Consider the following 26,789-nt stretch of genomic DNA (forward strand, 5'->3'; position numbering starts at 1 on the left):
CGCTATTATAATACTCCTTTGTCCATACATAACATTGGCAAGATTCGTTATACCTCCGTCATGGCGAACAATGCTGGCCGTTGTTCAATTCATTGTTGGCAAACTTTACTGTAAAATACGTTTCCTGGTACATAGTACATACGAGTTAAGTCCTTCGTCACAATTTAAATTTTATTTCGAAAAACGTTATTCCACACAGTTTTGAATACAAAGCACAATAACTTAGTATTCTGCATCTCTATACATATACATTTACAGGGCATAATATCAATGTTGTATCTTGATTCCTATACAATACATAACGATTATCGAAAATTGTTTCAAAGTATGTGCCGCCGCTGGAATTGCTTCGTCCTGACAGGCCGAGCCAGGGAGTGAGCCATTTCCAACTAGCAAATAAATATTTTAGCAGTCAAAAGGGCAAATAAAGCGTGTGAAATCGTTTGTGACCATTGATGTAACAATATATTCGGACCTTTCCATTAATGCTCACCTATTTATTGACTTATTTGCCAGTTGGAAATGGATCATGCCCTGGCCGCAGACTGTCTGTACGAACTATTCACCTTAAGGTTAAACGCGACGCTCGTTATATTCTACGTGTTCATATTTTAGATTTATTTCATTCAAATACGCTTTTTGCAAGGTATTGGCTTTGCAATATTAAGACAAATTATTTGTTTGCGCCCGTACATACGCAATATGAATATGAATAAACAGTTTTGCAAATACAACATTTTGCAACAAATACAATATTGGATTGAATCATCGGTATAATATTGCATTTGTATGCCTTTCTCGAAAGAATTTAAACGAGAAACAAGAAACAAGAAAGAGTTATTGAACGAACAAAAATCTATTTACAGTTTCGCGCCATTTGCTGTTGCTTCGTTCTTTTCCAATAATTCGAGACTCGGCTCGCGTTTCGGCCCGCAAATGTATTTGCGCCGTTAGAGGATTGGAGTTGGAAACACGGTGTTACATCTACATGCATAAGCACACATTTCACTGCTGATGGACACTGTAATGCTTTCCGAAACGTTTTTTTTGGTTTTGGAGTGTTATTTGGAGTGTTTTTGTTGTTTGTAATTATTACTATTTTTTAATAATTATGACAAACCACAAAGTGATTGCTTTCGACAAATAATAATCATAATACTCTCTAATACAGGTTTGTCCTAAAAGATGTTACCACTCATATGGTACAACTTAATTTTAAAAACATACAAATAATACTATTGCTATTATCGTCAATCCCATGTAAGTGTTAACATCTTTTTGGACAACCCTGTATATTATGTGGGCTTAACTTGTTTCACCATATCGCTTGCTACACGCTCCCAATGGGCCTACTAATGTTTTTTTGTTGTAATTTAATGATCAACGTTGGAGATCGATTAGAAATAATAATTGGTTTTCATTACGCCTATTCTTATGCCACATTATGTGAATCTGCACTATATAATTATATTACGTAATATATTGTTGTTTTTTTTCATAAAAAATATTTATAAATAATAATCTAGTCAAACATCGGATTCAAAGTTGGTTGGAATCTTGGTGACTGAGTTAAACATTACGTCACGATATTGATTACCAGAAAGGGTAGTTGGGTGGTTTGTGTCTCCCCCTTCCGCCTGATACCTCCCCCACGGCGGCGTTGGTTCGCCCCTTCATTAAGTTAGACTAGTTAGAGCGGAGGTTCCCAACCTTTTTCGGCCCGTTGCCCACTTTTCAAATATATTTCTTGGGCGCGCCCCCACACCTAATTTTACAAGGTCTAAGGACAAATCAATAAATGCATATGATTCTTAAAGTTCTGAAAGTCAAAAGAATAACTGTCACCTTTTGGAATTTTATGAAATTACTTAAAACTGTGATTTTTTTTACATTAGCTCCACACGGGAGGCCCTGAGAAAAAAATCCCTCAGGGCCTTTGTCATCTTTGGGGATGTGGAGGATCTTTTTATAGAATGGAAGGAAATTAAGTTTTGGGAAGGAAAAGGTATGAAGAGTGGGTAGGAATTTGGGGATCAAAGTGTCCAAGGAGTGACGGATGTTGAATCCATCCCTCCCTCCCACTGCGGTGCAAGGCGATGGATCGAGAGTCCGGCTGGTGAGGTCAAAAGGTCTCCTCAACCAGTCTCTCCCGATTCGGCCCGCCACGTAGCAAAATCATTCGCCCCCAGACCTAGACAAACCTCACCCCTATGAACTCGGGCACCCCTGCTAAGTCACCAAACGTAGTGAACCACTTTGGGTGACCTGTGGCAGAGGAGTTCGTTATACAATAAATGGTTACCGGGGCGGCGCACAGTGGGCTGAAAATCGCCTTTCATAGACATAGAGACTTGAATTTTCAAGGGTATTTTTTTTGGCTAGAAATGTATTCTGCTGATCATTACTATGCTATAAAATTTTGTGTGAAGCAATTGCGTGTACAAATGAAGGAGTCATAAAATATAAATAAATAGTAGTATATCTGTGTGTAAGGATAGAATGGCCAACCTTATGATTCCAGAGATAGCCTCATTTTTAATGTCAGTGCCATACAAATTTTTCTTTAAAAAATGAATTTTCTTTAATAAACTCCTTCATTTGTACACGCATCGCGATCAGCAGAATCCATTTCTAGCCAAAAAAATACCCTTGAAAATTCAAGTCTCTATGTCTATGAAAGGCGATTTTCAGCCCACTGTGCGGCGGTACCCATACCCGCCTCCCAAATTGAAAATCTGATCTCAAGAAAAAAGGGCTGAAAAAATTATTCTTTAACACTAGTTTGAATAGGAATTGAACCTTCCTACCCAGAAACTAGAGTCGACAACTCTACCGACCTGGCGAGGTACTGGTAGTAGGAACAGCGATCGGGAAGGACTGACATTTATTTCGTATATTAACTGCTGTATCGTCATCCAATTTCAAAGAAATGCGTATATGTCGGCGTGTGTATACGTGATTGCCACCAAAAGTTGATATAGTGTATTGTCATCGACAAGAGTGTCTGCCGAGTTTCAATCTGAAAATTTTGCTATGTAATATTTTTCATTTTATTCAAATAAATACATAAAGTTCACAAAGTCTGTCTATGGCCAACCAAATGATTAAATTTATCGCCCCCCCAAAGCACGTACTTTCGATCGCCCTGCAACCTCCTTTAATGTATGATATTGCCCAGGTTGGGAATCTCTGAGTTAGAGGGATAGCCGATCTATGCCCTCCACAGTCCGCAACGAGAATCGGCTCGATGATTCCACGTAATAAACTTTTTGACGCTTTCTAGCGCATCGAGAGTTGTATCATCGCGTAATATAATAAATAAAGCTCGTAAACGTTTCGAATTCAGCGTCGCAAAAAAAACGATTGCGTAAGAAAGACGTTGAACTCGAAAAAAATAATATTATTTTATGTATTTTAAAACAAACTCTCACTGTTTTGTTCATTCTTTTGAATTACGTAATTAACTGCTACTGGCCATGTTATGCATCATATATAGTAGATGGATGTACATATAATATTTCAAGGAAAGCTTATACGTAATTTGTAAATTCGATGTGTGAGTTAATATTATTCTAAATATGATTTCATAGAAAATGCTTAATATGCCAATGAATAGTCACGGAATAGTTGACGTTAATGCCTGCTATCTATTTTTACATGCATTCAACTTTGTTCCGCGTCGTCCTGAATGGGGCTAACATAGCTCAAGTAGTGGTGAGGTCATTCCTCTTGAAATAAATACCCAATGTACTAATAATCGGCAGGTTAAATGTGCACAAGAAAGTCCCCATTTCTAAAATAACGTGTTTATCATTTATAGACCAAACTACAGAGTGGTCATTATTTTCAGTGGTGTTATACAATAAACCTGTTTGTTTTGGCGTCAAGGTCATTCATCACTATGATCAATCAGTGGCACGTTTTTATATTTACACATATTTATACATTGTCATGTGATTTATCTCATTGCGATTGATCACATTTAAAGCTAGTTTCGGAGCACAATCGTATCTCTTCTACAAGGTATTGTAACAACAACAAGGAAAATACGCAGATGTAATTGAAAAATATTTATATATTTATTTACGCCCTTTACATAAAACAAGTCTTCAAATTAACATAATAATGATAGTTTAATTCCTAACAACATGAATGGGATATGCATGTGTTCTAATTACGAAGTATCATTATTATATAATTAAGTTTATCTAAAGGGAGGGTGGGTAGGTGGGACGTTTGGGGGAAGGAGAGGGGTGTAAAAGAGGGAGAAAGATAAACAAGGTGATCATTGGGAACATTTAAATTATGGGGAATTATGTTATTATTATGATTCTTAATCGTTTTATCAATATAAAATATATTTAATTATTTGTGTAGTTTTTTTCAACTGCATTTTTATAAATAATTATAAGCAATAATTAGTCTCCTGAAATATCAATACAAATTTAAAAAAAACCCAAGTAAAAATAAATGCCGCCAACTGGAACTTTTTACTCATGAGATATTTTCAATTTGTATTGATATTTCAGGCAACTAATTATTGCTTATAATTATTTTTTATCCTTTGTGCTATGCATAAAACCTTGCCTTATAAACATTAGTTTATCATTAAAAAATAATGTATTTTTTTATTTAGTTGTTTTGTTAATCTGGCTGAGACACGGTTTTGTACAAAAAGTACAAGAATATTGACCATTTCTAATTTGAACAGCTTGTATTTTGGAGGATTTTCTGGCTAAAATCATTGAGGTAAATAGATAGAGCTAACATGATCGTTCGAAATATGTGAAACAAACGTTGTTTAATTGACCTCTTTGAGATATCACAAGCTTCAGTTGGTTTCGAGCGCTAGCCGGGAATTGGTCTTCAGCGATAACTGCAAAATGCCAACATGCACGCTAATATACTGTATAAGTTGTTCTTGAAAGATAGGAAAAGTAATGGTGTAACCTTTCATTGACAAGTAAGGCTTTACCATAATCAATATTAGTGTAAATTGGCTCTTTAAATCTTAAAAAAAAAACTCAAAACAGCGTGACGGGGTGCGAGTACCATATCATTTGGGTGAGAACCGGCTTGTCTGACTCATATACTGTATGCTCGGTCAAATGAGCACAGCAGAGATGATAGCTCACTGCGTGCTCACTCCTCCGTCACATTACTCGTGATATTCAAATTGGAATGCTGTTTTCAGTTAATTTTGCTAAGAATGCTTACTCTATTATAATACTTCAATGGCTAATTATTCTATTGACTTACGTTGTGTAAAGATAAAATTTTCGTTTTTTTTGGGTGTTCAAAAAAATTCAATTGCACTAATAATTTTCTTTACATACATCGCTTATAGTTTATAAATTGACCTACATTATGTCCAGCGTCATTGAGGTGATTTTTCATGAAAACGGCACTGTATTAATCAGCCACATATTATTATTATTATGTAAAGATAAAATTATAGTCTTTTTTGTGGCAATGTGCACATCGGTGTTCAAAAAATTCAATCACATAATTTTTTAACATACTGATGGTTCGTAAATAAATATTTTTCACCACATTTTGTGTTTAATTTTTTTATGTGCCACTATCGACTTGGGAAACTTTAAATTAGATAGAAAGTATATCTATATGTGATAATTATATTATATTATAGTAATAAATTAATAAAATGATTTTTATTTCATTCCACATTCTTTTTAATTTTAATAAGTTTTTAAAAATATTTTATTTTATTTACATATATTTTATTAGATGTTAACTGGTTATTTTTTTAATTACAGGAAAAGGGAACGTCATTACCAACGCAGAGGCTGAACAAGTACCCGTCCAGAGGCCTACTGAAACATGTACTCCAACAAACATACAATCAAGCTGTTTCAGATCCAGATAAACTAAATCAATATGAACCCTTTTCACCTGAAGTAAGCCAATTTTTAATTCTACATCTATGCAGGGTGTAACAGCACATACTCATAGGATTTTAACCAGCAATTCCTGAGCATAATAATATGATTTTTTTTTCTCCATTAAAAACAACAACAATGAAAAACACACGTCGCAACTGAATAGTTGGGTACAGCCTAACGGGTCACGTGATATGCATTCTGTCTCGTTCCAGCAGTACGGTAACAGAGAGAGAGAGAGCTCGTATCACGTGATACCGTCGCGTGTGTAGAGTGTGACCAGTGGCGACGTGTGATTTTTTTGTTGTTCTTTATTGAAGAAAAATATCATCTAACACAAAGTGACATTCACGTTTCTGACTCCAAATATGTTTAGGAATCGCTGGTTAAAATCCTTTGAGTACCTGCTGTTATACCCTGTATACTTCTCAAAACACTAATATTTATCTAATATGTACATAGTATTATTTCATGCCCTTATATGTATATTTGTTATCAATTTCACAAATCATTGTGTCGTACTTAACTCTGTGGATCATTTCACAAAATTAAAAAGAAAAACCCGCAGTGAGATGTTATTTATGAATTGCAATTTATATGACAGCCTATATTTATTCAGTAATTCTGGACCAACTCCAAAAACTATACAATAGCTAAAAATGTAAACTTTGACAAACAAAGCACATGGGTAAAATTTGAAAAATATGTTAACCGCTTGAATGACAAGATATCGGAAGTGGATATCTGACATTTTGTAAGCAGATATGCTAATAAATCGTCGCACTTCCCTCGATTTTGTGGTATTTTGAACCATTAAAAATGCTCCTAGAGTTCTAAAATATATTTTATTCACTGTGCAAGGAAATAATGTATCTTAATATTATTATAGCTTGTCGTTTCGACACATGAAATCATATTTTTTTATCTGTGTAAAAGCGCTTTGCAAATACCGTGTCAAATTTCATAGTTCTGATTTTGATAAGTCATAGTACAGAATTTATTTCCAAGAAAGCCTCATGTTGTGACTTATTTTTATTGGGAAGAGCGGTTTAGTTTAGTTTACCTGGCAAATACAATAAAACATTTCTCTGAATATAAGTAGCTATCCTGGGGAAACTACAGAGGATAGATATACAAGGGAGGTCTGGAGGTAAAGTGCACTAACTTCGGGAGGTGATTCTACATGATGGTAGAAGTGAAAAATTTGGCAGGCGGGTTTGTGTACCGCTGCTCCGGGGAACCATTTATTGGATAATGAACACCTCTGCCACAGGTCACTTCAAGTGGTTTGCTACGTTTGTGTACCGCTGCTCCGGGGAACCATTTATTGGATAGTGAACACCTCTGCCACAGGTCACTTCAAGTGGTTTGCTACGTTTGTGTACCGCTGCTCCCGGGAACCATTTATTGGATAATGAACACCTCTGCCACAGGTCACTTCAAGTGGTTTGCTACGTTTGTGTACCGCTGCTCCGGGGAACCATTTATTGGATAGTGAACACCTCTGCCACAGGTCACTTCAAGTGGTTTGCTACGTTTGTGTACCGCTGCTCCGGGAAACCATTTATTGGATAATGAACACCTCTGCCACAGGTCACTTCAAGTGGTTTGCTACGTTTGGTGCCCAGATTCATCGGATTAGGTGTGTTCAGGATGCGCCTGCCCATCAGCTGCGTGACGTGCCGAATCGGGAGAGGTTGGTTTGAGGAGACCCTTTGGTCTCTCCAGCTGGTTTCTCCTGACCCGTCACCTTGCGCCGCAGCGGGAAGGATAGATCATTCGTACGTCACTCCTTGACACACTGATTCCTAGATTCCCACCCACCCCTCGTACATTTTTCCTTCCCAGAACTTCCTCTCATTCCTTTTCCTAAAATGACCCTCCACTCAGCATCCTGAAAGATTACATAGGCCCTGAGGGAAATTAATACAAAAAAGATAAATAACATTTTTGAAATTCCATTGTTTTTTCCCCATACAAATATATTTTTACAGAGAAGAATATTATTTTTTCCATATAAACATTTCTTTTTTTTTAACATGAAAACTACTTTCTTTTTTCTTCAAATGTTTCTGCCTTTCATCATTTCAAATTATGGAGAGAGGCAAGGTGAATTTACATATTAATTTAGTTAAATTATATGGAATATTGGAAATTCGAATTCAGACTTAGAAGAGATGAGATGTTGGATGGAAAGAAGGAAATTTTGAATAAGGCGCGATAGAAGAGAGGATATTTATTTAAAATATTGAAATATCAATAAAAGTTATTTATTTTTAACTCTAGTATCATGTAGAATCACCTCCCGAAGTTTGTGCACTTTATCCCCGGACACCCAGTATAATATTTTTGTAAATATGTAAACACATTATCTGGTAAGACTGTACATTTAAAATAACATAAAAAACATAAAAAAGTTATTTGGAAAAAAGTGTCATCCAGAGTGCACAGCGGCCTGGCACAATAAGGTAATAAATAGCATCAGGGCAGGTTGGCATTCCAAGGGTTAACTCTTTACTTGCTTATTAATTAATTAAGAATTTACGTGATACCATTGGGCATTAGAATAAGAACACTTGCACAAAGTATTTTTTAAAGAAAATATATTGTAAATTCATTTTAAAACTGGATCTGTAATAAGTACACTTGAGAAACATGCAGAGATTTATAGGCTACTTCCAAATAAATAGTGTAACATCCCAATTATGTAACATGCGACGTAGTAAATTCGCAGGTACATAAAAAGGAAATCTCGAAAATTATAAAAAAGCCACTAGACATTTTACACCTAATAGTTTTATATCTAACGTCTAATACCCAAGCGGGCTTGCTTAACATATTAACTTATTTGATAATCAAAAATTTTACTTTATTTTTGTTGGTTTCTATATTACGTTACACACATATAAAACACTTAACCAATTTACAAATTCAACCTGGGTAAAATTGAAGTAACGTAAAGGTCTTACAGAAGGCATTATGGAGTTAATTAACTCAGGTTATTACTTTACTGTAGTAGCTTCATTCAAATTCATCTCTAGGTGTTGTTTATCTGGCATCTGCAAAAGTGCCAAAAAAATTAATGCACAAAATATTTGACCGGTCGGTGGCCGAATCGACATCGCGCTTGGGTCCCACTCAGGCGTAGTGTGTTCAATTGCTTGGCTGGCTAAGTCCTCCATCACAATTCAAGCAACATTTTCGGCTTACTGTGGTGGTAGTAGGAGATTTTCAAATATTGCCAGGTTATTCGTAACCCAGGAATGTTTTCTTTTTAAAAAAAAATAAATCTTATAGTGATTTATTTTTGGGGCATACCATGTTGCATTACCTCCTTTAGCTAACGTTTCGGACAGCATTACAGTGTCCATCAGCAGCCACATCTGCCCAAGACGGTATTCCCCAAAAATCTCTATTAAAGAAATTGTCTATTCCAAGGCTGCCCAACCTTTTTAACAGTTGGGCCAAATTGACGATTTTGAATCACTGGCGGGCCACTGAATCGGTTCCTATTTCCATGGGGGGGGGGGGTTGTTAGAGAATTTCTATAAAACATAATTCCTCACAAAAAAAAAATTCAAAATGAGTGCTCCCCACCAAATATGTAAATCCATGGGGGGGGGTTGTTACGGAACTTCGCTGAGAAAAAATTCCGCGCACCCAAAAACATCATATGTCTATATCAGAACCGGTGTATTTTTGTTTAAAAAGTAAGTTCAACAGGTTAGATTTTTTCGTCACTGATTCTCGTTCTGAGTAGCCCAAATAGCGATAAATCGCCTTCGTTGGCAACACTGGTGACCGCGCGCAAGCGGCATTGTTTGTTTTACTGCAGACCCGCGACACTTTTTCAAATTGGCGGATTGACGGGTTTTTTGAAAATGGTTCACGCGGGCCACTTATAATTCGTTCGCGGGCCACATTATGGCCCGCGGGCCTGGGGTTGGGCAGCCTTGGTCTATTCCTTTCTCAATCAAATAATATTTTAGAAGTGCTTTTGGAAATCGGTTTCTAAAAACAGTGTTTTATTTTGATTTCTATAATATTTTTGAATGGTTATAATAAGGATAATTTTCTCTTTCCAGGTGTACGGTGAAACATCCTACGAACTCATATGCCAAATGATAGATCAAATAGAAATAACATCGGAAGATGTATTTGTGGATCTGGGCTCCGGAGTTGGTCAGGTGGTGTTGCAAATGGCCGCCGCCACTCCGTGCCGCATATGCCTCGGGGTGGAGAGGGCGGAGGTACCTAGTAAATATGCCGAAGTAAGTATTTACTTTCATTGAGTTTATTTTATTAATATTTATTTTGATATTGTATTTTCTAATTAAATTTATTTTTTCAGTTAATGGACAACCATTTTAAAATGTGGATGAAATGGTACGGGAAGAAATACGGAGAGTACACATTGATAAGGGGAGATTTCCTTTTAGATGAACATAGAGAAAAAATAAATTCCGCTACAATAGTATTTGTGAATAATTTTGCTTTTGGTCCAAACGTTGACCATCAACTAAAGGAGAGATTTGCAGACTTAAAAGATGGTGCTAGAATTGTGTCATCGAAGAGTTTCTGCCCACTTAATTTTAGAATAACAGATAGGAACCTTAGTGACATTGGAACAATAATGCATGTTAGCGAGATGTCTCCTTTGCGAGGATCGGTTTCATGGACGGGAAAACCAGTCTCCTACTACTTGCATATTATAGACCGCACTAAACTGGAGAGATATTTCCAAAGACTGAAAAATCCCAAAGTCAAGGTCGTCAAAATCAGGGTCTGTTCATTTTCGTTTATTGCTATTATTGTGATTATTGAAATAATTTTATTTGGAGAAGAGTGAACCATTCAGGTCTACCTCATCCTTTTATTTGACAGTATTAGTTATATATTCTTACTCTTTAACTAACTTTATATGAATCTTTCAGGGTGTTGTGGTTAATGGAAGTTCTGGAATTAGCGAAGACAGTGAAAATACCCCGCCAGTAAGGAATCGTGCAAGAAGAGAACTGCTAAATGGAAAGGTAGCTGCTGCCGCTCGGCCCACCAACACGGCTGTCCGGGAACGTAGGAAGAGAGTTGTTAGGACACCAATTTCAACAGATAATAGTTCTGATGGAAGTAAAACTAGAGCCATCACTGCCGTGGAGAGACCCAAGCCTCGGATATCGAGGCAAAGTTCCAAGGAATCCAAGGAGTCTAAAGAAGAGTCCAAGGAGTCCACTTCGGATAATAGTGAAGAAGATGTCCCCCTCGTCGCTTCCACCCGCTCTTGGGGAGCGCCTTGGGCATCGTCGGAAACTAATGGAACAAGTAATTATATCTCTTCTCTTAACTCATTCTCCCCTAAATTTTCACATCTCTCCTAAAATTGTTTCAAAATAGACCTTCTTTAGATGAATATTAACAATACGTCCAACTCCAGTGAATAGTGGCAATATCAACAACTCTAGCCGCTAGTGTAGTATGTTGACTTTGACATTTCTTTCAATGGCGGCGAATTGAATTTATTTAGTACTTGGTGGCGGTGTTTTGCGCTTTCTAATTTGTATTTTATCAATATTGATAAAAAAAACTTCAAAAATGTTTCAAAAAGTAGGTTCCGCGGTTCAGTTTACGAACAAACAACAAAAACACTCCCAAGTCATTTTTCAAGATGTCAAAAAATGTTGACAGTTATAGTTGGTGAAATAATTTTGTTACATCCTAGCAAATAAAATGTTCTTGATTATGTAAAACGTGAATTACATCATGAAAATATAATTATAAAATTTTTAAGGTTAATTCAGCAAAGCTGTGTGAATTCCATTTAGAGCTCTCACAAGAGCGCCCCTGTCTGTACAGTGTAAAGGCGGGGGAGCTATGTCACCACCCGGTTGGGAAGCCTTGTGAAGCGGGTTAAGTTTGGGGCTGTAGGAGAGGATTATATGAAGGAGGAAGAACAGAATGATTTTGAGAAATGTGTTTTGAATTATCGAATTTATTGAATATATTGATATTATACATATTTTTTATAAATTAATATTATTAAATATATTGAAATCTTTTTATAAAATTTCTCCAAATTATTATACAGTATTTTATTACCATTCTAAACCACCAAAGACAAAGTTAATAGCCGCTTTAATATTTTGAGAAGTTGGGACTCTGGTGCAGTTGCACATAACAAAAAAGCTATTTATTAATTATAATTTATTAACGTAAAATAAAGAATATAATTTGAAAGAGATAAAAAACATCAAAATAACTAATAATAAAATTATTTATTCAGCAGTGAATGGGCGAGGCGTAGGGCGCAGAGCCGCCACCAAGAAATTGCGGCGCAAACCTGTGAAGGTGGTGGAGCGTGCGGCCGTAGCTGCAGCGACCCCTCCACCTGGCACAGCGGTCCGACCTGGCCAGCGCGGACGTGTGCGTAAGCCTCGCCGCGCACTTAATATCTCCGGCCTGGAGCTCCTTCATAGTCACACGCTCACCAGCACGCAGCAGGACGAACGCAGTCTCCCACCGCCCCCGGGTTGTGTGGACCAACGTCTATCATCATTAAGTTCTTTAGCCGAGCGAACCACAGCCCATGTTGAGCTCGATATCCCAGATCGGCCGCGGGACACCCCCTACGCACTGCAACTGTTGCTGGACATGTTTAAAACGCAGTACATGAGCGCCATGGAGAGCATGCGAAGACCAGAATACAAGAAAGAAATACAGGCCCAGATTGACAAGGAAATGGTATGCATTTTGCTTTATATGCTTCACTGGGAAAGCAATACAGTCAACTGTTAATAATTGTTGTTAGTCCCAATTTTAGAAAATGTCTTTGTCTATCATCATTAAAAATGATATTGTAGTTTCATGATTAATTGAAATGGAAGATAAAGTTGTTCTTTTGAAGGCAGCCTTATTGCCACACAATATCCTTTGACCATCTTTTCAACTGGGCAATGTCACAAATCTCCAATATACAGTTTCTCACAATGGCTGTCAGAATTTCAATGAATGTAATTTGAAATTTACTTGATTTGTAATTGAATGGTAGCCAAAATTAATGCATGCCTTCTAAAACAATTTATGTACAAAATATGGTGTCCGGAAACTCATAGTACAAGCTGAAAACTGATGAATCTACATCACATAGAGAACCTAAAATACATAATTTTTTTTCGATCTGGGTATTTCACTTTTTTTTTCGTCATCTAAAGAGTTAGAAAAAATTTAAAGCCAGGTCTACGCTTGAACGCATTTTAACCAGTCATTGATTTTCACTCCCGCTTGAGTGGCGTTTTTTACGACCATGCGCTGCGCTTGCTCATATCTGAGTGTCTAATATCTTCCGTGTTGGAATTTTTTTCAATGTGATTTTAACCTTTATGGTTACACTGTAGTTGCTACTTTTTTTTCGTGAATGTAGCCTCTCTGACTGTCTATAAAACATTTTATTTGTGTATCAAAATTCATTTTCATTCAACAGCGTCTCAAAAATGAAAATATTTGAATTTCAAAGGAGTGAATATAAAGGTCATGTATTTCTTTGTAAACACCCTTTGATTATTGTTTTTCGTGTAATAATAATAAAATCAGTTTATATATTCGTATAAATTTATTTTTTGACAGTTCTCTCCCAAATGGTAAATTTTTAATTATTTATTTTTAGATAAGTAAGCTTGTTGGGAATATAGGAATAATAAGATGTATTATCTGGTAAACAGAAAACAATCGCAAACAAACAAGAAATTGATTTTATCCTGATATATGAACAAAACTCATCAAGTCAATTTTTGCACAATTTTTCACTCTGACGTTCAAGAGTTTCTGGACACCATGTATAATGAATATGATTTATAAATATGACATATTAGAATTGGCAATTATATTGAAAAGTCATATAAAGACAGTCATTGTATAGCACCAAGTATTAATGCATAAGTCAGCAGAATATGTTAATTGTTATAAAAATTATTTACACTTTTTGTGTGTTTTCAGGAAAATAAGAAACAGTTTTTGTCCCGTGCAGCTCAATTAGAGAAACAGATTAAAGTATTAATCCAAGACACGGTGGTATTGCTGAAAGCGAGGATGAGTGAGATCGGCATCAATGCTACCAACACAGTGGACCTACTCACCAAATCTAAAGAAATTGTTAGCCGCCATAAGGAGTTGCAAGGGAAAGTAAGCAGGTTGGAATCACAGGTGAGTAACTATATGCCCTTAAAGCAAAGCCTAAATGTTTTGGTTATAATATCACTAAACTCTACACTTAATTCTGCTGTGAGAACGATACAGGCCGTTGTTCCCAACCAGTATGCTCAGTTAATTGAAAAGATAAGTAATGTCTTATTTACCTGTTACCAAATTGCTTAGCTTAAGTGACTCCTCTCCTAATATCCATTTCTTAGCTCACTGTTCTCGGCATCCATAGATAAAAAATTACATCATGAGTAAAGGTTTTTGATCCAAAATGAACATAAACCCGTCGTTCATTATGAATAAATTGTTTGTTTTGCATATTCAATTACATAAACACACATTGCATATTTTTTAATCAAATACACCTTAGTAAATCATTATTTTGATGTCAGTTTGACTTTGAAATTCAATTGGCTTGTAAATAATACATTACAACATTCGAAAACAGATATTTTGTTTTTAAAGTGTTCTGATATTCTGATTTGAACCACCCAATCTGATATTAACAAGGTAATGTAATTCCCACTATTCAAATCTTATAATTTAATAAATATCTATGAATATCACTATTTCCAGGCAATATAATTATTAGGCGTATTATTATTTATATGACAATCTTTTTTCTGCCCTTATTATTTTTATTCTTGTGTTACTAAAATTTTCCATTCGTTGATTTAGGTATGTTTATAACTTTTTGTTTGTTGTTTTTAGGTCCAGAACATTGAGGCCGAGCAAGCAGTTTTGGTAAAACAACGAACTAGAGAAATAACTGATAAGTATATTAAACTAGGTCATATTCAACCAAACTCTGAAATAACTTCAGCAATTATGCGGGAATGCATATTGAAGGAAGTATCGGCAACATTGGCTCACAGGAAACGTCTTCATTCCCACATAAGTAAACTTGAAATGGAAAATAATCAAATAGAAAATACAAATGAGGATAGAAAGATGGCGCCCCCTGTGCCGGTGGCTACCGTAAAACCTAATGCTGTTAATAATAAGATGGGAAGAAAAACTCGGGAAACCCGATCACGTTCGCAAGAATGGCCTGATGTACCAGATATTGGGAAGATTGAGGAACAAAACCCAGAAATTTTAGCTCAGAAAATATTAGAAACTGGCAGACAGATAGAAGCTGGTAAATTAGGCGCTATGAATGCAAAACATAATAACCATTATCTAATGAATGGTCACATTAGAGAGCCTGAAAAGATGGCTGAATTTAGTAAAATTATTAAAAATGGAGCTCAGTCTTCGTCGAAAAATCAAATAAGAAGTATCACTCCAACGGCTCATATAAAACAACAACCATTATCTCCTGTTAAATGTCAGAAAACTCTCAATGTTGTTGGGAAGGTTCAGGAATCACCTAAAGTGATTAACTTTGAGGATAGACTTAAAAGCATCATTACCTCAGTTCTCAATGAAGACCAAGAGCAAAGAAAGGCTGCTCATCAAAGCGCACCCAACTCCAGCCCAGCTTCCACCGCCTATCCCAACCTCACCTTCCCACAACAGCAGCAGCAGCCACAAACCACCACTTCTAGAACCTACCCCTACACAACCACACAGCCTTCCTACAGCCAGGCGCACTTCCCTGTTCAGTATGCGCATAGTCCTCAGATGCAAGTTCCACCTGTTGATGTCAAACCTGTCATATCTAACCGGGATTATAAACACTCCCTCACGGAGAGATTCCTGCCCACGGAAGCTATGCGGAACGCGGAGGCTTATTCTCGACATGGAATCTTGATGCAGCCTGCCGACTCTTATCGCAGTGAAACACCGAGGCAAGGAGAGAGGTTGGAAGTGTACAGGACAAATGGGGAAGTGGTGTGTCATCCCAGGGAAGCATCCCCGGCAGCCAGGAATGTGCTGCAACCCGACTATACGCAAGTGTCACCGGCTAAGTTGGCTCTCAGAAGACACTTGTCTCAGGAAAAACTTACTCAACATCATCCCAGTTCATCGGGCAGTAGAACAATCGGGGATCTTGTGAATGGTGAAATAGAGCGAACTTTGGAAATATCTAATCAAAGTATAATCAACGCCGCCGTGAATATGAGCTCAATGTTGGTGACCCCTAGTAACATGATGAATTCTAACATTCCTCCTCGTCCAGAAAGAGTTAATGTTCGTGTCGATACCAATCTCGAACCTCTGAGACAAGTTTATAGTCCAATATCTAGACCAAACAGCGCAGAGGGGTTGGAGTCATTTTCTTCCAACACACAGTGCTCCAAATCTCCCGTAACCCAGCCCGTTATAGCTAACAGTCATTTGTCTCAGAGCTCATTCCCCACCAACTCACCTCGCACGCAGACTCCTCAAGCGACTGACCCTTACGTACCACCACGGACCACAGTGCTGTACCAGCCCCCCAAGGGAGCCTATGCCTCTCACCAGTACGTGCCTCTCCCCAGGGCGGAGATCAAGCCTTACCACGAGTCATACTTCAGTGAGACCAAACCTTCCGCGGCTCCAGGCACGGCTCCCCCCCTGGAGGGGCTGGCGGCGTGTCTGCAGGCTCGCGTGTTGGCTTCGGACTACTGGAAGGTGAAGGAGGAGGCGCGCCCGCAGTACCCCGCTGACCCACCACCGCCCCCGCCGCTCATGGCCTCGCAGCCCACGTCCGTTATCAAGACTGAGATATGTGACAAGTCCCCCGTGGCGTGTCAGTACGCTGGCGCCAGCCTGAAGCGAGCCTCCCCAATCATCCACGGGCCCTCACGGCCCCAGAAGAAGCAGCACCTGGATAGCTCCCTGTCTGCGCTGGCTGTGTCCATGCCCAGTCCGGAGCCCCACTCCAACACTTCCACTCCGCTGGAGGATGAGCTTCCTGAGCCGGAACGTGCATTGAGACCTGATGAAGGTACTTCATAATTTGTCATATTTATTAGGATTTGATTATGTGATTGTAATTTTAAGCAAAAGTACAAAATTGATTGTAGTTAAAATTCTATAAGATGAAGGCTATTTTTGGTAAATTCTGATGCTTGTATGTTGTGTAGTTGACTACAGAAATGCATGCTGAATATTCATGGATGATCCAGAATATTATAAATGTATGTTTAAATGCAAATGTACTGTACTGGTGTACTGGTGGTAGTGACTGATTTTGCACTTTTTCTAGACAATGGTTGTGAGTAATCAATCTTTTACCAAAAAATAAATAGTTTGCGATATAAAAATGACATGATATTAATTGTGAAAAAATATTTCCTTACAATGTTGTAATGAAAAAAATATTTTAACATTTTTATCTTTCGAAAATGAATTACTTTTTACGGGTTTGTCAGAATTATAATTTTAAGCATGTTTATTGTGGTTTGGATTATGCCACAGTTTTAATTTGAGTTTTATTTTTGTTTTTAATATATTATGTACTAGCTAAAAAAGTCATTAGTTCTTTTTTTCTCAATTTTCAAGTTTATTTTATTACATTAGTTACATAATATTTATAATGTATATTATTATTGTTGAATTTTTGACATGTATTTGTTGTAAGATCACATTGAAATCGTCGGCACAGTCGGTAAATTCATATTGCTGGTTTAATCTATTCAGTTTACCTGGTAATGGTAATGATAATTGGCAGATCAGTGTGACCTTGCAACTCTAGATGGATGTAGAATCCAAATATATTCTCACATATTTTAATAACTTATTCTACTTTTTTTATTATATTTTTGGGTTCCAACACATTTTTTTGTTATTTTCTGTTAAAATTTATTTTTGACGTAACATTTCTGTATCAAAAACTATAGAATGTTGGGAAAATGGATGGAATGGAACCATGAATGCTTTTCAATTCATTTCCTCAACCCTGTTTACCCATTTACGCAACACTATATAAAAGGTTCCCCCAAAAATGTATTTATTCAGAAGGTTGTTACTTATTCTTAGAATAAATAGTATTAATCAAGTATACCTATACCCTTGCATCGTAATATTGACTGACATTAGTGACAATTGATCCACATTTTATATTCAATATTTGTCCATAGCATCTAGCTCTGGATTCTGATAATAATGTTAGGTATGTGCCTTTTTCATTGTGTTTGTAAATTGAGATACTCAAGATTACAATGTTTTGGCCTGTAGGTATGTATAAAAATATTTTTTAAATCATTAAGATGCCCACTTGAAAAGTTTCAACATAGTCTAAAACATTTATTTAGTGGTTTTATATATTTTTCCTAATTTAAGTCATTGCCAAGCAATAATTTATGTGTTCATTCTCTTATTCCTATTAAGATAATATGTAAAGAGTTAGCTGTTATTTTGCACGATTATCATAGAAAGACTATGTAATGTTATTACCTATTGGTAATGATGTTTATTTGGGTGACTGATTGATAGGAAAACTGTTAAATAGGTACGTACTGTACATATATTACTTACATACATATTGTTACGCATGTGGGTATACAAATGTTGAGAATAAAATATGTTTTATTCAGCAGGATCTCCTTAGGCCAAAAACGCTCACACTGTTACCACAATCTACTCACTACTGTATGTAATCTTCACCTTCTGAATAATGTTGTTTGAAACACACCGAAGTTTTGTCTAATTTTGGGGTGTTACTCTTATTGTGTTGCTCTTTTCTGTAAGAATATATTACAATTTAAATATACAGATATGTTATTAGTCTTACTTCTTACTTTTCCTTCCTGTCTTCTAATTATTGCCTGTTGCATACAAAAGTAGCTGTTTTGACTATACTGTGCAACATTGTTGTCTTTTTTCGTTCACAGCACATTTTCTTATTATTTTGTTATCCAGTGTGATTATTTTTTGCTTTCAATATTAACAAATTTTTACTTTTATATGAATATTTGTAAAGTGCGCACTGACGGGTGATCAGTGAGTGAGGACAATAATGTAAGGCAGTTTGTCGGACCAAGCGAGTGTGTAATGATGTGTTATTTGATATGGCACTTGACTGGTGTGTCTTCAGGGACTTGCAGACCCTGCCCCGACTGATCGCATCGCAATCAATACATATCTGTTTTTACACCTCCAATCGGTTTACGCAATCGCATGCTAAGTGGTAAGTTTCAAAGACCAGCATACAAAATTTTTATAACTTGCAGGAAATGAAATTTTGCAAACATTCAGTACTCAATATAAAAGTAATAATTTGTGATACCCAGGCACGCATTTTTCATTAGCTTTTGAAGCACTCTATTATTTGCATATTTTTGTTTAATTGGTGGTGGTTTTTTTTACATTTTTAATTTTTGATTCAATTATAAACATAATATTTATTATGCTGTCCTAATGAAATATTTCAAAAAATGAATGATGGAATCCTTCTTCCTAACAGAATCTGAAGTAGGAGAAGAAGTGGAAGAGAGTAAGTGGCAGAATCGTATCGCTTTCAGATTCGATCAGATCGTCTCGTTTGCTTCTACTGCCATGGAGGACAAGCGCAGGCGGTCAACCGAGGAAGGAACTAGCTGCAATACTTCTCCCGACTCGGGCATAGGACATGGGGACCCACCGCCACCCAGCATCTCCGTCATCGAAAACAGATCTTCCCATATCCCACAGATCTGTTCGAGTCCTCCCAAGTCACCCAGGATACTAGTTACGCCCAACATAAAGACATCCCCCAACTCTGAGAGCCCACCTCTGGAACCCCCCGGGGAGCTGTCGGTACCCCTGCGTACCCCCAGCCCCTGCTCCCTGCCGCCCCCTAGCCCTCCCAGTGCAGCTAACCTGCCCCCGCTGCCTGTAGCCCAAGTACCCCTCAAATACCAGCGCCAAGAGAAGCCCTCGGGACACGCCTCACACCACTTCAAGAAGAAGTTCTTCCACCGGGAGCAGTGGAGCGGCTGGCCAACGGAGCCTGGGGAGCGCCCGCCCAAGGGCAAGTTCCGGCCCAAAGGCAAGGACTGGGACTGGAGCGCGGGGGGTCCAGGGGGTCCAGGGGGAGCTCCAAGTGCGGGGAGAGAGGAGTGGGAGGAGCGCCCCTCGCAGCCCATGTGACACCAGCGCTCGCTGCACTGGGATCAACACCGGCATCACCACCACCCCTATGTGTGACACCTATGCCACCCCACGCCCATGCGTGTGCTCTTCATTGGTCAAAGAGTGAACAGAAAGAAATGTTGTGACTGAACTGGTTTGTAACGTGTGATGCGAATTTAAAGACTTCTAAGATAATATTTTTTAAATGATATTATTTACATTTAACACCAATCCAACACGCGTAATTCTTAAGACTTTTTTAATTTTGCCAAATATCTGCAAATAATTACTAACTTAGTTCAATTATTTCCATTTTGATTATTGTCTTTTGACTAATTTTGAGTCTTCTTTACATTGTGTAATATTGTATAAAATAATTTAATTAAAATTTAGTGTAGGAAAATTGGTTTGACCATGCAACGTGGAAAACAAGAATATAAAATGCACTTTATGAAGACATTTTACAAAATCTTTTTTCTTATTGTTTTAAATAACTTGATTGTGTAATTGGATGTTTATTTTGTGTATTGTATACATGTATATTTGTGACGTCTATTTAGGTATTACAATTATTTTGGTTGCATTAATTGTTACTGTTCCTTTTGTGTATATGTTATTTGAATGTAAGTACGCATCGAATAGGGAATATTGGCGAATATTGGTTCCGTAAACAATGTAAGCTATGGTGTAGATCTTTGTGAGCGTCTAGATTAGTTAAGAAACTTTATGAAATCTACTGCCAACTATAATAATGATAGCATTTGTAAATATTTTGCGTAAAACTTAGATCATTCATACATGACATCTGTGATTGAATTCAAAACATTTAAAATATTTGGGAAATAATTTAGTTGTTATTTGGAGAAAAATAACAAAACTTTTGACTTATTCAGTGAATAATACAAGATGGATGATATCTAAAATAGTACAAATGAGAAGACTTAATGACCCATAGGATTCATCTAAATTATGTTTTTAATCTGTCGTGAAGCTTAGTTTGATTGTATCCCCGTGTATTAGTTATATTTTATACAACAAATAAACTGGTATTAATCCACTAATTATATTTTATTGTGTCTTTATTTTATTTAGGCACTACCCGTCATACTTCACTACTCGTAATTTGACTTCACGTCACTTCACTCGCGCACATCATACAAAGACAATCTTCGAGATGAAGTGGTGGCTTAGTTGTTAAGTGAAACTGCCCTTTGTGATTTATCTATTCATATGCCAAAACAAGTCCTTTACATAAAATGATAAGTATACAGGGCACACAGGAGGATATCTGATTTAAAATAGAAGAAATAATAATAATGTATGTAAATGTAATTATCATAAAGTAGGAACAAAATATGTATATGAATATACAAAAAATAATATAGCTGACATGATTCAATTAATATAACGAGTACAATTAATATTACGAGTACAATAAGAATACAATGAAACTAATAAATTGAGAATGCAATAGAAATACTCATGTAATAGTAAAATAACGACTAATATAACGATTAGGTTAGTTGGGTTAAATACTGTGGAATACATAGTTATAATGCCTCAAATTTATGACATTTTCCATATATTCTGATGGCAGTATGCTACTCTAGCGCCCCCTAGCGGCGTGAGTTGTGATGCTTGGTTTACGTACATACATTTTAATGGATTTTATGTATTATGCCACGATATGCTAGCGCCTCTAGCAGCTAGAGTTGCCTGCCATTACAAGTAAATAATGGAAATATTTTAATGGATTTGGATGCATTATTAATATTTTAGGGTATTTGGTAGGGTTCATTAACCCCTTGGGCAATTTTGGGAGATATTTGCAGACAAAAATCGGCTGTAGGATGTTTTTTGGAGATATATATCCCAGCCTGACACGGTCTTATAAAAGTTATGCTATCTCATTTTATATTATTGTGACAAATATGATTTACAAATTTGAAAAATATTTGTCAAGGTTTGCAAATTTTTAAATAATTTTTTTTATATAAAATGAAAAAGTGAATTGACCATAACTTATAAAATAACTTTGTCTAATTGAAAACGTTTTTTTGTGTAAATTACTAGTGTATTTAGTTAATTAGTTTACAGGATAAAATCATCGGTAAGCGACTTTAAAAACTTCATCTATGTTTGCGTACAAAATTTTATTATTTATTAATATTTGGGAAATTGACAGTTTACATTTAATCAGTTTGTACATAAGTATTATATGGCCAAAATAAAACCAATTGTAGATTTCCTTCTTGTGAATTTACCTCTACTGAGACAGCATAATATGGAATAAGTAAATTAAATTTGTAAGAAAGGAATATGAATTAAAAAATTTATACAAATTTTTATGTCGATTTGTAATATTAAAATCTGAAAGAGACTTTGAAGACCAGTATTTTATTTTGAAATGCGTCCAGAGACAGCGAATTTATCTGGAATCAAATATAATTGTATTCTGTCAGTTCTCCTGCAAAATATCAGAGGCTTTGGGGTTAATTTCAACTTTGTATTTTGGTATTCCTAATTTTAAAAGGAATCCCGAGGAAAATAAATTCCTCTTGGCCTATGTCATCTTTGGGGATGCTGTGTGGAGGTTTTTCGGAGAAGATGAGATTGTGAAAATGGGTTTTGGAGAAACCCATTTTGTAGGAGGGAGGAACACTAAAATCTTTCCACAGCTGAACTGTTGAACTCAAGAACGAGTCGTAGAAACGACCCATTCTAGTCAGATAAGTAATGTCAACCAAGTATAAATGTTGGGTGCGCGTTTGTCATGTTTCCCGACCATGCACCGGTACCGAAGGGATGAATGATGCTAGTTCCTCGGAGTATCTTCCATTGAAATACCAGTAGAACAAGGACAGCATTCCCATCTGACGGCTGTGCTCTAGAGAATGCAATCCGTTTGTTAAGACAGGGGGGAATCTATCAACCGGACTTCGAGGTACGTCACGCACATGCGAGCGGCCCAATGCATTTTTTTCGAAAAGTGCCTGTGTGAACCAACCTTACGTTTTCTACGAACTTTGGGCGTTTACCACTGGCCCCAGGCGGTGGGACTTTTATGCGGCATTCACATTTATATAAAAAATTGACTTGCCAGCGAAAGAATCATGTTTTGGCGACTGCAAGTTTTCTCAAATGAACAATGTTAAATATATGAGGTTTTTTCTCTTTAAGTACGTTTTCTTATCTAATGCAGTAGATTCAGTGCGGGCGCAATTGGAGCGCTCGCACAGGACCAGAGGTTTACTCCGGGTGCTGACCTCCAAGGAGCCAAGGCTCTGATAATACTTAACACCTAACACAGCGTCCTTGAGGTGTTTAAGGCGAAGCTTAATGCCAAATCACTATTTTGATTAATCTTTATAACGAATTGGTGTACATTATGAATACAAATAAACTTTTAAAAATACAGTATTATAGCTAAGTTTATCTGTGATAGTTTCACTTGATTAACTTTTTTGCTTTCTTATAAAATTATTTACAAAATAAATAAAATCCATTTTTTTGCTTGAAATCGAACGTTTCTAGACTCCGTTTGTCAAGCGATTTTAATGCCTATTACCTACGATATAAGGTATACCAAGAATATACAGATTTGTGGCTTGTAGCTTCCTCTTAATAGCGCCATGGGTCGTTTGGCTCAGGGCCGGTCCTGTGTAGATTTATATGATAAACGCTTCTTACAAATATTACATGAGGCCAAATCATCCCCAACACTTTCGAAATGCAACCACAGAATACTCCTGGCTTTATTCGACCACATGATGGTGTATAATATTCTTGATTATAATAATAAGAATAACAACAACATTATAAAATGGAATACTGATGAAATATTAAATTCTCCTGAAAAATAGTATTCTTATTAATAAATAATAGTAAATCTAATAGAATCTGCACCTAGCATGTAGGTAGGTGCAGATTCGGTCTTATCTAAATGAAGCGGTTTAGTGGTCAAAATTCTGAAGACCTGAAAAAAAACAATAGTAAACATTCTTGTAAGATTAACTCCATCCCCATCAAAATTAAGGTAAAATGTAGTTATTACTCAAAAAAGTTGGGAACTCTTCTATTGTATTATAATTCTTAAGGCGATGCCATACATAGTAATGCAAAATCATGTGTTTTTGGTTTGAAAATTTGGTCGCCTAGAAATTTTTCAGATGCTTTAATTAAATAATGCGAGTAGAATACATCCCTTTGAAATAATCGAGTATTTTTTAGATAAGGTCTTTTTATAAGCCCAGAAAAAAATAATGTAAAGGCCTATGAAAACTGCTTTAAAGTTCAAAATCTCCTTCTTACGAACCCATTTTTGGTTATGATTTTATTGTATAATGTGGCAAATTAAGTTATTTATAAAATGATCGAAAAAAAAATTAAACATTTATGCCTGAACATCCACGAAATAAAATAAAAGGCACTTTTTGGACATGTTTTATTCTTGCATAAATCAAAACGGTGTTAAGCGGGAATTAAAACCTTATCGCCATCTACGTAAGGGTTGTTATTGATAGCGGCCCAATTTAAAATATTACACGACGTAGTGCATCGCCTTAAATTCATCGGTGAACGGTTGCGGCGAAAGTGTTAAACTTCGGTTTACATGTGGCCAATTGCAGACATACGGATAAAAGTTTAACGAGAAAGCATTTCTTTATATAGGGTTACAGGTAGAGTATTGCGGAGGGGCGGATAAGTGTTTAGTGAATTGTACGCTATTCGAATAATTTCGCACCAGTTTATTGCAGGCGTGGTTACATGTTTTTTAAATGGTTATCGAAAAATCCTCAAAACTGTTGCAATTGTTTCAGAACTTAAAACGGTTACGAAAAAACTATTTATTTCTTCTCTTTTTCACTATTATTTTTTCCTCCTAATTATCTCTCTCTTTACATATGTTTCCACTGTTGGTTCAAAGTGTATAATCACTCTGTTGTCATGTAAAAGCCCCATTGGCATACACAGGATGTCCGCGGTAAAGTGCACAAACTTCGGGAGGTGACTCGTTGCCAATCAAATCAAGCGTCATTTGTTCCTATCACTTTCCCCAAGATTGCTTTTATACAACTCTGAAAGAATTAAGGACTTTACAATTATTCAGATATTTGTATAAGGCTTAGAAATGCACAACGACCAGCTCCAATGTTGAGTTAACGGAGTTACACAATGTTAGCTCAAAGAAATGGTGTTGTGAGTTACGACAAGTACGTAGTGGTTTAGTTAGTTGTTAGGTACATATCCTGAGGAGTATTTTGACGAGCAACACTTCACGAATAAACCATAATCTTAATTTTCCAAAAAATGAGTTACGTGCTATTAGGTTAAGGTAACGTAAAATAATACGGTAAGTACAATAAAAAAATCAACAATATACATATATGACTTGTTATTGCCCTTTCTTCATAACTTATTGCGAAGAAAGGAGTGTAAGGAGAATATACGATGCAAATGTGAATGGTAGCAGAAGTCGGGGGCGCCCGAGGAAGACATGGCACGACCAAGTGAATCAGATACTTGAGTCGGGCCATGTCAAGAGTCAGAACAATAGAAGAGTATGTATGAGACGATGTATGAATGTGAATGAGGCAAGGAGTGTGTGCCAAGAACGAGTTGTTTGGCGGTCCGTCCTCTCTGCCTACCCCTGCGGGGAAACGGCGTGATGGTTAGTTAGTTAGTTTTATAACTTATTTTTACCACCATTTTTGTTCGGCAAATAATGCGTAATGATTGCTTTGAAATTGATAACGTTGCATTCGAATACACAAGTGTTTTTATATACTTATATTATATATATATATATTACCTGTGACAGGTAACAACATATTTTTTTAAAACAGCGCCATCTGTTGGACAATCATGCTTTTTTTTAAACAGCGCCTGTTGGACGTAAAAGCAACACGCTCTATTTTTTCTCTATCATTTCACAGACAGACTGATCTACATCAACGCGTGGCGGGGTACAGCTAGTAGTTTAATATATTTGTGAAGTATCCTGTGAATTTCAATATTAAACCTTTGTACTTTCATCACTTTTGGACAGTTTGCAATGTTTTCTGTGTATTTCAAATGCGCTATATACATCTTATCTTTTAATTTTCCGTAAAAACAAATACTGTTTTAGAAACTAGATTAAATTATCTTTCTGGTGTATGCATTTAAAATAAACATTACTATTTCTAATAAATTTAATTTTAAAATGCTGTCAAAAACGCTAGCCACATTATTACTCCAATTATCGAAAAATTGAGAGAACTCGATATTTTGAGAACATGTTTGTTTTGTTTGGGGAATTTGTAAGAAAACTGACCTTCACTTTTATCTCGTTCATATAATAAAAAATAATTTTTTAAGTTAAACCGATTGTTACGATAGCGGTGCGAAATTTGAATTATTCATTTTGGCTATTTTTAGGATTTTATTAATAGATACCAGTATAAATATTTGAGGCAAACTGGAAAGAATTATTATTTAAGAATTTTCGCATGATAGAAAAAAAGATAAAAATACTTATATCTTTTCATGCCCGGTCATAACCGGGGGTTAAATTCAAGCATTTTTCGATCCTACATAAATGTTATTAACTTTACTTTCTGGATGACCCTCGTAGAAGCCGTACTGCTTTGACTTTCCAAGCTTAGAATTTCATCTTCCACCTTGTAACAAACATTTTTTGCAGATAGATCCTTCCTTTTTTACCTGCACGTATTC

The 26,789-nt window shown here is 36.3% G+C and overlaps 1 protein-coding gene across 3 annotated transcripts in view; it reads left to right on the forward strand.

Annotated features, from left to right (window-relative positions):
• The window catches only part of gpp (DOT1 like histone lysine methyltransferase grappa), an 85,556-nt gene extending 63,825 nt beyond the window's left edge, over positions 1 to 21,731 (forward strand). The window contains exons 4-12 of one of the 3 annotated variants that reach the window (XR_016305099.1): positions 5,778 to 5,918; positions 9,986 to 10,171; positions 10,252 to 10,683; positions 10,835 to 11,219; positions 12,178 to 12,635; positions 13,887 to 14,093; positions 14,802 to 16,965; positions 19,057 to 19,149; positions 19,426 to 19,559. Coding sequence is in view for 2 of the 3 variants with exons in the window: in XM_089649265.1 (XP_089505391.1) it covers positions 5,778 to 5,918; positions 9,986 to 10,171; positions 10,252 to 10,683; positions 10,835 to 11,219; positions 12,178 to 12,635; positions 13,887 to 14,093; positions 14,802 to 16,965; positions 19,426 to 20,090 (4,638 nt within the window). In the remaining variant the exon portion in view is untranslated. Of the gene's footprint in view, positions 1 to 5,777; positions 5,919 to 9,985; positions 10,172 to 10,251; positions 10,684 to 10,834; positions 11,220 to 12,177; positions 12,636 to 13,886; positions 14,094 to 14,801; positions 16,966 to 18,556; positions 19,005 to 19,056; positions 19,150 to 19,425 lie in introns of those variants that run through there. The other 2 variants (XM_089649265.1, XM_089649277.1) reach the window with 2 other exon arrangements.
• Positions 21,732 to 26,789: the final 5,058 nt, after the last annotated feature.

This window comes from Hesperophylax consimilis, chromosome 3 (assembly GCF_061612785.1).
Source record: "Hesperophylax consimilis isolate HC1 chromosome 3, BYU_Hcon_1.0, whole genome shotgun sequence".
Classification (NCBI taxonomy): domain Eukaryota; kingdom Metazoa; phylum Arthropoda; class Insecta; order Trichoptera; family Limnephilidae; genus Hesperophylax; species Hesperophylax consimilis.